The sequence below is a fragment of the Suncus etruscus genome, chromosome 18 (genome assembly GCF_024139225.1).
Source record: "Suncus etruscus isolate mSunEtr1 chromosome 18, mSunEtr1.pri.cur, whole genome shotgun sequence".
Taxonomy (NCBI): domain Eukaryota; kingdom Metazoa; phylum Chordata; class Mammalia; order Eulipotyphla; family Soricidae; genus Suncus; species Suncus etruscus.
In genome coordinates, this window is record NC_064865.1 from 29,332,524 (window position 1) to 29,347,289 (window position 14,766).

A 14,766-nucleotide genomic window follows, 5' to 3' on the forward strand; every position below is an offset into this window, starting at 1 on the left:
TCTCGAGTGAACACTGGATAAAATAATATGTATATTCCTGGAAATGTAATTCTGGAGAGATGCTTAACTGCTAACAGTAATTATCTCTGGGCCAAAGGTCTGGGAGAGGGAAGCTACCACTTTTCATTTTATTTTCCTGAACAGATCAGATTTTCCAGACACAGACATAAATCACATGACATGGATTTTTTTTTCTTAGTGCAAATGGTGGTCACCTAGGCAGCACATTAAACCTCTTAATTTTTTTTATCTTTCTGTTTTAAAAACAAAAACTCTATGTATTGTTGGGAGCAAAATAAACAGATTTCAAGGAATACAAGGTCAGTGGCTATTACCAACTCAGTAAAAAAAAAACAAAAACAAACATATTGGCAAGTTTAGGTAAATGCGATAATTTTCTGATGAATTTATTCATATATAAATCCTTATGTACGTACATCTTTATATCTATGTATTAATCTTTGATTTTAACATGTGTATATATTTTAAAGACCTAAAGCAAAATTCTCTCTAGTTGCCGTGTGATGCATTTAAAAATTACAAGAACCAGAAGTAATTTACTCACGTCATTCCAAGAATTCTAGTATAGAAATCTAGAGACTTCTTTGGATCCTTAATTCGTAGCATGGTCTGTTGCAACAGGAAGTCCTAAGGGAAAATGGTATACAGTAAACATCTTTAATTTTCTCATTTATTACCAAGATTCAATGTGTTTTACTACATAAGACACAGCCTGCCACAGCAACTAACTTTAAGCAACTAACTTTAACTTTAGAAAAAAAAAAGAAGTCTTCATTGTCTTTTCAAAGATGGCTTTTGGATTGAAACTACGAGCTCTTAATGCTTAGTGACCAAAGACTGCAATGCAGTGGTTACCTCAAAAGAGCAGTGCTCTTTAATACTATAGGCATCATATCTATGACATAGAGACTTTCATGCTGTGTACTTGACCAGGGCCTACTCTTTAGGCCATCTTGAAGATGAAAATTCAACTTGGGTGTGAGTAGAGTGAAGCACTGACACAGGACAGAAACCACAATAGAAAATGAATTAAATAAAAATTTATTCAATATAAAAAATTAAATAAGAACTTAATTTTTTCTGCTTAGTGAAATCACCCAGAGTAGTTCCCAGACCTTCAACTTATCATTTCTTAATGGTCTGCTGTTCAGGGATATTATCTGGTCACAAGAGCAAGTACCTTGTGGGCAGGTTCAAAGTTCTGGGGAGAGGGCTGGTGAGGAGTCTGGATCAAAAAGCTGAGTACATGTTTTGTATGGAGGAGGACCAGGTTTGATCTATCACATGTTCTCCACAGAACTGCCAGGAGTAATTCCCAAGCATAAAGCTAAGAACAGCCTTGTGTACTACCAGGTATGGCTCAAAAATCATAGAATGTGTCAGGCGAGGCCAGAAAAGTAGTACAATGGGTAAGGTATTTGCCTTGCATGTGGTTGACCTTCATTCAATCCCTAATACCCCAACTGTTCATCCAAATCTGCCAGGTATAATCTCTGAGCCTACAGAGATAGGAGAAAGCCTTGAACACAGCCTGGTGTGGCCAAAATTCCAAAACTAAAACCAAAAATGACTGGGATCTTTTTGACCCAGGAATAAGCCTCAACCACAGTCAATAAAATTCAGCATCCTTAAAAAAAATAGTAACAATGGCCTGAGAGATAGCACAGTGGCGTTTGCCTTGCAAGCAGCCGACCCAGAACCTAAGGTGGTTGGTTTGAATCCTGGTGTCCCATGTGGTCCCCTGCACCTGCCAGGAGTAACCCCTGAGCACAGCCTGATATGGCCCAAAATACAAAACAAAACAAAACAAAACAAAACACCCCCCCAAAAAGTAACAAAAATAAATAAAATCTCTCAAAAAGCAAAACAAACTAAAAGAACAACAGAACAGGGGCCAGAGAGATAGCATGGAGGTAAGGCATTTGCCTTTCATGCAGAAGGCCATCGGTTCAAATCCTGGTGTCCCATATAGTCCCTGGTGCCTGTCAGGAGCAATTTCTGAGCATGGAGCCAGGAATAACCCCTGAACACTGCCGGGTGTGACCCCCCCCCCCAAAAAAAAAAGTAAAGAACAACAGAACAACAAATAAGAACCAGATTCCTTACCCCTCAAAGGGATAATGCTAAGGCAAAGTCTATTGTTTAAGAGGCTTCCCAGCAGGACTAAAGTCCATCCTAACCCTAATAAGCCTCTCATCTACAGTGTTTACTCTCTCCTCCACTCTGCAGAGTCTCTGTGACTCTTCCATATTACACAAATCTTCAGCTAGAGGCAAGCCAAACTAAATATTAACATTAAAAACTGTGCTCAATAACAGGGCCAGGGAGATATTCAATGGGCTGCAGCACATATCTTGTTAAAGGACCTGAGTCTGATCTCTGCCACTGCATACCTCTCTCCAGAACCACTGGGTATAACCCCCAAACTTCAGCATTGCCAGACTTGAGCACCTTCCCATTAGGCCTCTGCTATTGGGCCAATATGGTCGAGAATGGACGCAGATTTCTAAGACTGTTGGGAAGGACCTCTACTCCTCAAAAGACCTGCCATATTTCTAAATAGAATGTATAAGCCCTAGACTTCAATAATTAAAAGCAAAAAAAAAAAATTACCTTCTCTATGAGCACTGTTAAATTGCTTACAAATAAGTATAATTTTACTAATGAAAAGTATATATTAATTGATGGACTAACCGTTCTTTTGAGGAGGGCGCTGGGCCACACCTGGCAGGGGTAAGGTTTTTGAGTCACACCCAGCAGTGCTCAGGGGTTACTCCTGGCTCTATGCTCAGAAATCACTCCAGGCAGACTTGGGGGACCATATGGGATGCCGGGATTCAAACCACCATCCTTCTGCATGCAGGCAAACACCTTATCTCCATGCTATCTCTACAGCCCCCTGGCAGGGCTAAGGGGTTATTAGGCTCTGCACTCAAATCACTCCTGTTAGGCTTGGGGGACCATATGGGATGCTGGGGATCAAACGTAGGTTGGTCCCAGGTCAGCTATGTGCAAGGCCATTGCTCTACTGCGGTGCTATCACTGTGACCCTTCATTCTTATAATATAAATGCTGTTTTGCCAATAGATCTCACTGTACAATATCTCTGGTGTAGTCCTATCTATAGGGATTATAAAAACTAATGCATGGAATGGTAGAAATTATTTACTCAACATTATTCTGATAAGAGGTTAGTATCAAAGATACATAAAACACTGGTAGAACTTTACAAGAAAAAAAGGGAGAGGAAATTAATAGAAACCTTCCTTAAAGAAGAAATACAGATGGCCAAAAGGCACATGAAAAAAAGTCCCATTATACTAATCATCAGGAAGATGCAAATTAAAACCACAATGAGATATTCTCTCATCCCATAGAGACTGGCACACATCACAAAGAACAAGAACAGGCAGTACTGGTGTGGATGCGAGGAGAAAGGAACTTTCATTCACTGCTAGTGGGAATGTCGACTGGTCTAGCTTTTTTGGAAAACAATATGGACATTCCTCAAACGAAATAGAAAGTAAGCTTCCATATGACCCACAATGCCACTCCTGAGAATATATCTTACGACTCCAAAAGCACAATGCAAAAAAAGGCACCTTCCTTCATATGTTCATTGCAGCGCTAGTCACAATAGCCAGAATTTGGAAATAACCTAAGAGCCCAAGAACATATGAGTGGGCAAAGAAACTATGGTACATTTACACAAAAGAATACTATGCAGCCTTTAGGAAAAATGAAGTTATGAAATTTGCTTATATTTGGATAGGCATGCAGAGTATCATGCTGAGCAAAATGAGTCAGATGAAAAGGAAAGACAGAATAATCACACTCATTTGTGGGATATTAAAAAAACAAACCCTATCATATAGGCATAATACCCAAAGACAATGAAAAGAAGGGCCAGGAGAACTGGTCCATGGTAGGAAGCTTGTCACTAGCCAGGGGTGGGGGGAAGGAGTACAGTTAGGAGAGAAGGGACCACTATGGCAATGATAGATGGAAATGATCACTCTGGACAAGAAGTTGGTGCTCAAAGGAGGTAAAATGATATGATACCCTTTCACTAACAGCACTACAAACCATAGTGTTAAAAGAGAAAGGGTGAGCAGGAAGGGGGAAGGGAAGGAAAGAGAGGGGAGAGAGAAAGAGAGAGAGATGGAGAGAGAGAGAAGAAAGAGAAAGAAAGAAAGAAAGAAAAGAAAGAAAGAAAGAAAAAAGAGGAAAAGAAAGAAAAGGAAGGAAAAAGGAAGGAGGAAGAAAGGAAGGAGGAAAGGAAGGGAGGAGGAAGGGAAAGGAAAGGAGAAGGAAAGAAAAAGAAAAGAAAGGAGAAAAAAAAAGAAAGAAGAAAGAGAAAAGAAGAAAGAGAAAGAAAGAAAGAAAGAAAGGAAGGAAAGAAGAAGGAAGAAAGAAAAGAGAAAGAGAAAGAAAGAAAGAAAGAAAGAAAAAAGAAAGAAAGAAAAAGAAAGAAGAAAGAAAGAAAAAGAAAGAAAGGAAGGAAGGAAGGAAGGAAGGAAAAGAAAGAGAAGAAAGACGAAAGAAGGAAAGAAAGAAAGAAAGAAAGAAAGAAAAAGAAAGAAAGAAAGGAAGGAAGGAAGGAAGGAAAAGAAAGAGAAGAAAGAAAGACGAAAGAAGAAAGAAGAAAGAAAGAAAGAAAGAAAGAAGAAAGAAAGAAAGAAAGAAAGAAAAAAGAGAAAGAAAGAAAAGAAGAAAGAAAGAAGAAAGAAAGAAAGAAAGGAAGAAAGAAACTGTCTTCCATAGAGGCAGGCTATGGTGAGGATGGAAGGGAAACTGGGAATGTTGATGGCAGGAAATGTGCACTAGTGAAGAAATGGGTGTTGGAATATTCTATGACTAAAACTCAATCATGAATAACTTTTTAATTCTGTATCTCAGTGATTCAATTAAAAAATAAAAATACAAAGAAAGAAACTGAGGTTCAGGCTACTGAATTAATTGTCCAAGCCTTCAGCTTGGATTCTCCAGCCATGGTTCCTGCCAGATGATAGCTGCTAATAAGATGCTTCCCAGCAGATCAGTCAGCCCCATGGTCTTGACAGTACAAGCAAAAGTCTTACTGCTTCCCCAGCAGCCACACAGCTAATCTCCTCCACAGTTCACAGCATATAAAATATAGTTATATTTCATTCTGTATCATTAAGAAATATTTTGAAAATTGTAGGTGGCAGGGCTCGCCAACAGTGCTTGGGGACTGAAAGGTCACTCTTGGGGAAAGCTGGTCTGACTGGCTCAGTACCCAGGCTCCAAGGGCTCTGGGTCACCACGGTTATCTCCTAGAGTAGTGGAAGAGGATGGGAGGGTCCCCTGCATATGGTGCTGCGGACCCAAGTCACATATAAGGTCTGAGTTCTAGCCCTTTGAACTATGTCCCAGCACCACTAATAAAATTTTTGAACAGACACCCCCAGCAGATTTATCCACATGCTCTGTCACTTTTGTTATGGCCTGGGCCCAATTCTACTCTATTTTTAAGTCACTAAATTAGATTCTCATTTAAAACAAATTAACCCAAGATTAATTTAATAAGCGGATCTGAACATCAGATTTAACATAATTGGAAAATTCATCCACCATGTCTGATATAATATCGGTTGCTTGGCTCTGAAGACACGTGTTTTGGATTGCTTTTCTCAGTGGTAAACTCTGAGAAGTCTTGGTTTTGGCAAACAACTGAAAAAGTGGAACCTCTCCTAACAAATTGAGTCCTGGCTGGATGTTGAGTGTTACACTATTCAGCTATGGTTTTCTACTGGTTTTAATCTCAAAAATACTGACAAGAGTCATTCTGTGACTTGGATGAAGACTCTCCCCCCAAACTAGACAACCACTACATTTTCAGCACAAATTAAACCAAGCCATTTAGTGGCTAGAATGACTGTACAGTATGTAGGATTAGGATGCTTGTCTTACATGTGGCCAACCTGGGATCGATTCCGGTACCCCATACAGTCCTCAGGCACCACTAAGAGTAATTCCTGAGTTCAGAGGTAGAATAACCTCTGAGCATTGTTGGATGTGGTTCCAAAAAAAAAAAAAAAAGCAAACAAAACTAAATAAACAGTAGCTACGTAAACATGGCATAAGTAAATACCCCCTTCGTTGAGTTAACTTAACTGCCTGCTTCTCAGTCACATTTGCTAGAGGAGGCTGGCTCCTGGTATCTGGTCCACACTCCGCATGTGATCTTTCCAATGCAACCATTGGCAACTACAGAGATTGTGCCCAGCAACCCTAATGATCACTTCCTTACGAGATTCAAAAACTATGCATTGAATCTGTGGTAGCCTCAAGCAGGGACTAAATTCAAAGCAATTTACCAGGAGTGACCCCTGAGCACTGCTGGGTGTGACCACCCCCCCCCCCGAAAAAAAGAACTTTTTAGGGGCCAGTGAGGTGGCGCTAGAGGTAAAGTGTCTGCCTTGCAATCCCCGGAGTCCCATATGGTCCTCCCAAGCCAGGGGCAATTTCTGAGCGCTTAGCCAAGAGTAGTAACCCCTGAGCATGAAATGGGTGTGGCCCTCCAAAAAAAAAAAAGACAAAAAAAAAGACAAAAAAGCATGTTTTTAGCTATCAAATGGTATGAACTGCAAAAGAAATTTGCTAATAGTGAAAGAGAAATCCTCAGCTTTTGTTTATCAGCTGCCAGGAGACACCCTACCTAAAACCAGCTTGAAAACTTACCACAGTGCCACCTTAAATTCTGGTGTGCTATGCAAAGTATAAGCTTCCTTGCCAGGCAGGAATGATGATATCATCTCTAATACAGAGATGCCAACAATCCTTCCCCAGGTAGAGGCAGTTTTAGCACCAATAATTCCTATGGTATTTCTAGACATTCAAGGTGTCTGAAGTTTTTTTTTAAGGATTTAGCTAAAAGTTAAAGTAAAATATCAAGGATAGACTGTGGGGTAAAATGTTTTCAAAATATTTAAAAAATTTGGGGGATCAAACCCAGCAATTTTCAGGGATTATTACTGGCTCTGTGCTCAGGGATCACTCCTAGTCCCATATGGGGTAGAGGGGATTGAGCCCAAGTCTGCAGCATGTAAAGCAAACATCCTATCCACCACCTATCCTATGCAACCTACTCTGGACCCCATTCTCAAACATTACCTGAAAATATTGGAATATTCTAACTACTGTGTCATCTAAGAGAAAACAGCATCATCCATTATAGTGAATTGGTCCATTAGTAATACTGTGAACAGAACATATGAAGCCCCTAGATGACAATCATCGTTATAGACTCTTTCTCTCTGATGGCCTTCATTTGGGAGTTGCTCATTCCTTCAATAAACTTTTATATTCCATTACTTTAAAAACCTTGGGTTCTTGGGGCCAGAGCAATAGCACAGTGAGTAGGGTGTTTGCCTTGCACGTTACCTGCCCGGGTTTGGTCCCTAGCATCCAAGATGGTCATCCAAGCCTCCCAGGAGTGATTTTTGAGCACAGAGCCAGGTAACCTCTGAGCACCATTGGGTGTGGCCAAAAAAAAAAAAAAAACAAAAAAGAAAAAAGCCTTGGGCTTGAAGCTAGAGTGATAACACAGCGGGTAAGGTGCTTACCTTGTATGCAGTGGACCCAACCTCAATCCCATCTGGTCCCCCAAGCTGCCAGGATATTCCTAAGTGCAGTCAGGAGTAACCCCTAAGCACTGCCAGGTGTGGCCCCCAAACCAACCCAAAAAAAGTCTTGGGCTCAGTGTGCTTAATTTTTGACACCACTCCAGGAGAACCTGGGAATACACTTCACAGCAAAGGAGAGACCCAGTCCTTCATCAGTTGGGGGCTTACCCAGAGATTCAGGACTTTTCCTGCTGAGTCTCTGCTAGACCCTGTTTTTCAGACACTTTGTCCTATAATCCTTTCAAAAGAAATAATGGGAATCCCTTCCCCCAGTTAAATGTGCTTATCATAATGACTGGTTTTCAAGACAAATGACAGTTCTTATGTGATCCTCTTGTGTGATCCTCCTTCTCTGGAGAAGCATGTTCTGAGATGCCCGGCTTCCGTCAGTCTTTACTTCCTTCTGTCTCAGAAGCCCAAGGAGCATTTTCAGTTTCTAGCATGTCTGTTGCCTGGCAACATTCCCCACCTAAGACTAAAACTCACATGGATCTCTTCAAGCAAGTGCCCCCACTTTCTCAACACTTTCCAAAGACTCTTCTTCCTGACTTCCCGGGAATACCTGTAAGCACTCCTTATTCTCTCCAAGGAAGCCAGGGGTTAAATGCTTCCTCTGGAAGGCAAACTGCTAGATCTGAGCCAGCTGTTTATAAGCCAGAGACAGTCAAAGATTTCTCAGTAACAGACTAAGGGAAGGTTCTGCTAAAGGAGCAGCGAGAAGAAAACAACAACAACAACAATATCACTCTTCTCCCCACTAGCAAATCTCAAAGCAAAATATCAAAAGGAAATAAGTTGGAAAGTTTCAGTCCTTTACTCTCCTGCATCTGCCTTTATGCCTCAGCAGATACCAGCCATGCCTACAGCTGCAAAGTATGAACTACCTCCCTTTTTCTATCATATAATGTTCTTCTCTGAAACTTTTCTTTGCTCTGAGTCTACTTCCTATTAATAGAGCTGCTACTACATTCTTTTAGTTAATGTTTTGCATAATACTGCCTTTTTATCCTTTTGTTTGTAATTTGCCTGTGATTACATTTGAAATGTCTTTCAAGCAGTATAGCATAGAGCAAAGGCAAGGTTTTATTTTATTATTTTTTTTCTTTCAGTATAATTGAGATAACTGGGTAACTTTAAGGTATTGGATACAATGATTTTATCCCACAACTGTGGCAAAATGATTATAACAAATCAAGTTAACATCTACTGCCTCACATATAGTATTTTGAGTCATGTTTTTAAATGCACTTTGCCAAGTTTTCTTTTAGTATATTTCAGTTAATGTCTTTATTGAAATATTAGGGTCAAATTGGCATCTATTTGCTTTTTTTCTGTTCTTTATTTTCTTTGCCTTCCTACTGGGTTACTAAAGTATTATTAATAATTCCACTTTAATTTATTAATTGTGTTTTTTTTCTTGTATTCTTTTGTATAACTTTGAGGTGTTGGGGGGGGGGCGGGGAGAACCAGAACAAAGCTGGAGGTTGTTCCAGCACAGTGCTTGAGAGACTTTCCCAGTAGTGTTTGGAGGACCATGTGGTTGGTGCCAGGAATCAAATTGAGGATACTTCATGCAAAGCATTGTATTCCAGCCCTTTGAGTTATTTTTCTGGTCTCAAATATAGCTTTTTGAGTAAGTTTCAAATGTTCCATTTTATCAGTAGGATAAAGATAAAAACCATACTCCAATTCCTTTCCTACTACCAAATGATATGTCTTAATATAGTTTCCAAATTTCCCATTTTTCTCCATTGATATACCAAGGGAATGGTCAGGCAAATTGAAAGTCCTTCCTTTCCCTACCCTCCTCTGCCTTCTCATTCATTACAGCCTGAGTAATGAGAGTAGTCTCACCACTCCCCCTGGTTGACAAGGGTGGAGCTGCAACCACAGCTTTCATGTGTTCAGCTTTAGAAAATTTTAGTACTGGTTAGGAAATACCACCTAATTCCTGGTCCTATGGGTAGATGATATAGGCTTTCTTTGAACTGTTGTGGTCTGCATCCATTGGCATTTCCAAGCTAAATAAAGCAAGCCCAAGAAACTCGCCCCCATGTTGTTTTTAGGGTCTCAGAATCCAAGCCAGTTTGCTACCTTTTCTCTACTTTTCAGAGTCTTCATACTTTATATTCCAGAATTGGATTTTTTGTTTCTTTGTTTTTAGCTTTTTTACATTTCTTTGGCTAAAGTGTGTAGGCCTTCCTAACAATGAGGTCAACTTCCTTTGAAAGTTGAAAATCAACTTCTTTTGAAATTTTCTCCCAAACAATTTTTTCTTTCTTTCTTTTTTCATTATGTGTGTGCGTTGTTTTGTTTTCCCTATTTTTTTTTTTTTTTTGGCTTTTGGGTCACACCTGGCAGCACTCAGGGGTTACTCCTGGCTCTACGCTCAGAAATTGCTCCTGGCAGGCTTGGGGGACCAGATGGGATGCTGGGATTCGAACCACCATCCTTCTGTATGCAAGGCAAACACCCTACTTCCATGCTACTCTCCAGCCCCATTTTTCCCCATTTTGAACCTTACCCTGTGATGCTCATGAGTTATTCCTGGTTCTGCACTCAGGAATCACTCTGGGTAGTGCTCATCATCTGGGATACTGAGAATCCATCCATATCCGCAGGGGTTGGCAGCATACAAGGCGAAAGCACCCTACATGCTGTATTATCTCTCTGATCCCCCAATAAATTTTCAAATGTGTCACAGCCCCTATCAAGCAAGTCTTTTTCAGGTTCAAACATTCAAATCACAAGATAACCAGAGGCTAAAAGACATTAGTCTTTTAACCATCAGTCAAAAAGACACAGGCTGTCAGCAGAGCAGCTCTAGGAGTTTGGCTTTAGTTAGGAGTGTTGAAGAGTACACAGCTCAGGTATGGGGAGAGGAGTCATACTGGAAGGAAATGGGCTTTACCCTGGTAAAGGAGATAGTGTACCATAGGAGCCAGAATCTCATAGTAACTCTACAGGCATAGACCTTGAAAACCTACACAAAGGATGCTTATGAGAATCATTATGGAGGCAGGAGCAATAGTACAGCGGGTAGGGCATTTTCCTTGCACATGGCTGACCCAGGTTCCATCCCTAGCATCCTATATGGCCCCCCCTGAGCCTATAAGAGTGATTTCTGAGTATAAGTAGCCCTTGGGCACTGCTGTGTATGGCCAAAAATGAAAAAACAAAACAAAACCAAGCCAAAAAATGTCTTAAAAAAGAATCATTATGTTCTGTGAAGCCCAAAGCTATTGTTTCCTACTAGATACATATAATTGTCTTTCAGATACAACTTTAACGTAAGTTTTTTTTTTCCCTTGGATTTTGTTATGGGGCTGGGGATGCCAGGGATTTATCCACATCCTTACACATGCAACATACATGTCACTAAACTATATCCTAGGTCTAATATATATTAGATTATATATATCCTATATATATATTTGTTTTTACCATAATCAGTGTATACCGCTTTTGTTTCCTGAGAAAACCGTTAATCAAAGATCAGCTTCGAGTCCAAGAAGTTAAAGCTTAATTAACTAATTTTTTGTTTCCTTGTTTGCTCTGTTTTGGGGCTACATCTGGCAGTGCTCTGGAGACCACATGCAGTCTGGGATCAAACCTGGGTCAGCTCCATGCAAGGCAAGAGCCTTACCTTCTGTATTGTTCTTCCAGCCCCAGATTAGCTTTTTACCTCTTGTATCTCATCTTGAATAAAGTTTTTAAGTTTTATTTTAACCTTTTTTCCCCTAGTGTGTGTGTGTGTGTGTGTGTGTGTGTGTGTGTGTGTGTGTGTCTGTCAGTGTTCAAGGCATACTCTTGGCTCTGTGCTTTGGGATCACTCAGGGAAGCACTCAGGGGACCATAAGTGGTAATGGGAAGCTGGGCAGGCCATAAGCAAGGCAAGTGCCTTACCCGTTGTATTATCCATTTGGTCTTTCCTTGACTTTTTAAAACCACAATTGCCTTCAGGGAAAGGCCCTTTGGAATAACAAGTGTAGCTGAGGAAAATAAAATCACCTTACTATATGACAGCTTGAGCACATATACAATATTGTTCAACAATAATTCTTCTTTACTGTCTTACAAGAGGGCTTCTTCCCTGAGCTGACCTATAAAAAATACATCATGTTGATCTAGGAAATAATTTAGCTACACACTTTCCATTAATTCTTATCTTATCAAAATTTGTTTCATTATTGGGTTTTCCTTCTCACCACCAACACATTCCAAGATATCTACAGATAGGTAAATATAACGAGGAGGTAAAAGGGAAAATTATTCTTTAATTTAAAAATAACCAGGGACTGGGACCCAGAGAGATAGCACAGCAGCTTTTGCCTTGCAATCCAGGACCAAAGGTGATTGGTTCGAATCCCGGTGTCCCATATGGTTCCCTGTGCCTGCCAGGAGCTATTTCTGAGCAGACAGCCAGGAGTAACCCCTGAGCAATGCCTGGTGTGGCCCAAAAACCAAAAAAGCAAAATAAAAAAAAATTAAAAAAAATAACCAGGGACTGGAGAGATAGCACAGTAGTTTTTGCCTTGCAAGTAGCCGATCCAGGACCTAAGGTGGTTGGTTTGAATCCTGGCATCCCATATGGTCCCCCGTGCCTGCCAGGAGCTATTTCTGAGCAGACAGCCAGGAGTAACCCCTGAGCATAGCCGGGGGTGGCCCAAAAACCAAAAAAATAAAAAATATAAAAATAAAAATAACCTATGATATTAATAAGAATAATGCTGCTGAATCTATTTTCACAAAAGAAAAACAGTAAACTCTAGAAGTCTTCAGTGTCCCGAGACCTTTTAAACATCATGCAAAGAAGAGCAAACAAGTAAGAAAGAAACCTTCAGAGGCTGCATACTTTGAATGGTGGCATGACTCTATTATCATTATATTTTTAAATTTATATTTATTTATTCAGTTTGCTTTTTGGCCACATCCAATGACACTCAGGGGTTACTCCTGGCTATGTGCTCAGAAATCACTCCTGGCTATGGGATGCCAGGGGATCGAACCATGGTCTGTCCTAGGTTAACGCATGCACTTATGTATGCCTGCAGGAAGCAAAAGACCAACCAGGAAGCTCTTATAGTCATCCAGACAGGGAATAGTGCGAACGAGAGCAAGATAGTGATGGTTTGCTTGCACCACTGCTCTGGCACCTATCATTATATTTTTGACCTCATTTTCCATATCTTTAGAATGGGGGAAATTTTTACTCTCAGTCTCCCCAAGTTGAATTTAAAAAAGTAAATGCAACACTGCATGAAATTACTTCACTTTCATGACACCCAGTGCCTGACCCAGAATAAGAATAAGTCAATAATTTGACTCATTGTTCCTGTTGTTACCATAAAATACATCCAGAATTACCACCACTCAGCTCATTCTGATAACTTAACTCTGAATTTATGCCTCTATCAACCTGCTCATCATTTCCACTTGAGTCAAAATATTAGTTTCAAGGACAACAGAGAGTATACTGGGGATAAGGAGCTTGCTTAGAAGGAGGCCAAACTTGATTTGATCTCAGCAATGTATTTGGTATGCCCCCCCAGCACTGCCAGAAGTCACCCATGAACATTACTGAATGTGGGCCCCTAAAAGACCAAGAATTCAAGTTAAAAAAAATTCAGTTTCAGGGGCCAGAGTGGTGGTAGCACAGCAGTAGGGCGTTTGCCTCGCATGTGGCTGAATTCAATCTCCAGCATCCCATAAGGTCTCCTGAGCCTGCCAGGAGTATTTTCTGAGCAGAACCAGGAGTAACCCCAGTGGCACCAGGTGTGGCCCCCAAAAAAAAAAAATCAACTTAATTACAGACCCAATGAACATTTCCCTTTCATAATTTCCAAAGGATAATACTTATAGAATTCCCTATTAACACAATTCTATACACTTGGAATTCCATATACTTGGAATCTTTCTAGATCCCTTATCTCTTTACTCATTTCTTCCATAATCCAATCAACTGTTCTATCAGCCTGACTGATAAAATATTCTGCAAGAGTTCTTCTCGGCTTTCTAACCATCACTATCTTGCTCTTGTTCACACTATTCCCTGTCTGGATAACTGTAAGAGCTTCCTGGTTGGTCTCTTGCTTCCTGCAGGTATACATAAATGCAGTGCATTTGCCTCTCCCTACAACACTAGCAGAGTTATCTTTCTATTATAAAAATCCTACTGTGTCATTTCTGGGTTCAAGATCAGTTCTTCAGAGTTCCTTCACAGTTTTGACACTTTTTTTTGTTTTTTGTTTTTTTGGCCCACACCCGTTTGATGCTCAGGGGTTACTCCTGGCTAAGTGCTCAGAAATTGCCCCTGGCTTGGGGGGACCATATGGACGCTGGGTGATCGAACTGCAGTCCTTCCTTGGCTAGCACTTGCAAGGCAGACACCTTACCTCTAGTGCCACCTTGCCAGCTCCAGTTTTGAAACTTTTTATGCACTATGTATTAAAAGAAAGTCTCGGTTTTTTTTAAAAAAATAAAGTCAGCAAAGTAAGAACATATTAGGTGGTGCATATGTTGTCTAACTTCTTCTATATGAATTTTTAAACTTGTCATCTCGATGTCTTGATTTCATACCCTAATCAATTTAATAAAAAAGAGCATGTAGCTCCCATAAATGCATATCTCTTTTAGTTATATATAATTATATTAATAAAATGTATTTTAAATTACATTCACCAAGTAATCTCTACAGGGTAAAAAAACAAATGCTATAATGGGAGTCGCTATTTTCTTTGCATATCTCAGTGATTAGTTGATGAACTTTACCCTCAATTCCCACTGCCAATAACTTCATTCTCAATGAATTTCCTAAAGGTCCCTTCATCAGCACTCTGTGTCATTGTGCTTTTATATGGTCTCTGCCTATAAGCATAAATCACCTTTTGGCCATTGTGTTTCCTTTCTCCTTTCCATTCTTTCTTTACCCTTTCTCAACTGTACCTGACAACTTCTTTTCCATTTGTAAAACTCAGAATGTCAGCAATCCTGAAATGCTTTCTTTAATCCTGTCACCTCACCATACCACTGATGGGACAGTGCCCTCAAATTAGGGCAACGAAAAACACTAATGAAGTGAAAAAGGTTAATCTTA

General features: G+C 40.1%; 1 protein-coding gene across 1 annotated transcript in view; it reads right to left on the minus strand.

Annotated features, from left to right (window-relative positions):
• Positions 1–14,766, minus strand: part of GLO1 (glyoxalase I) — a 31,797-nt gene that overhangs the window by 13,493 nt on the left and 3,538 nt on the right. The window contains exon 2 of the mRNA XM_049765436.1: positions 566–648. Coding sequence (XP_049621393.1) covers positions 566–648 — 83 coding nt within the window. The remainder of the gene's footprint in view (positions 1–565; positions 649–14,766) is intronic.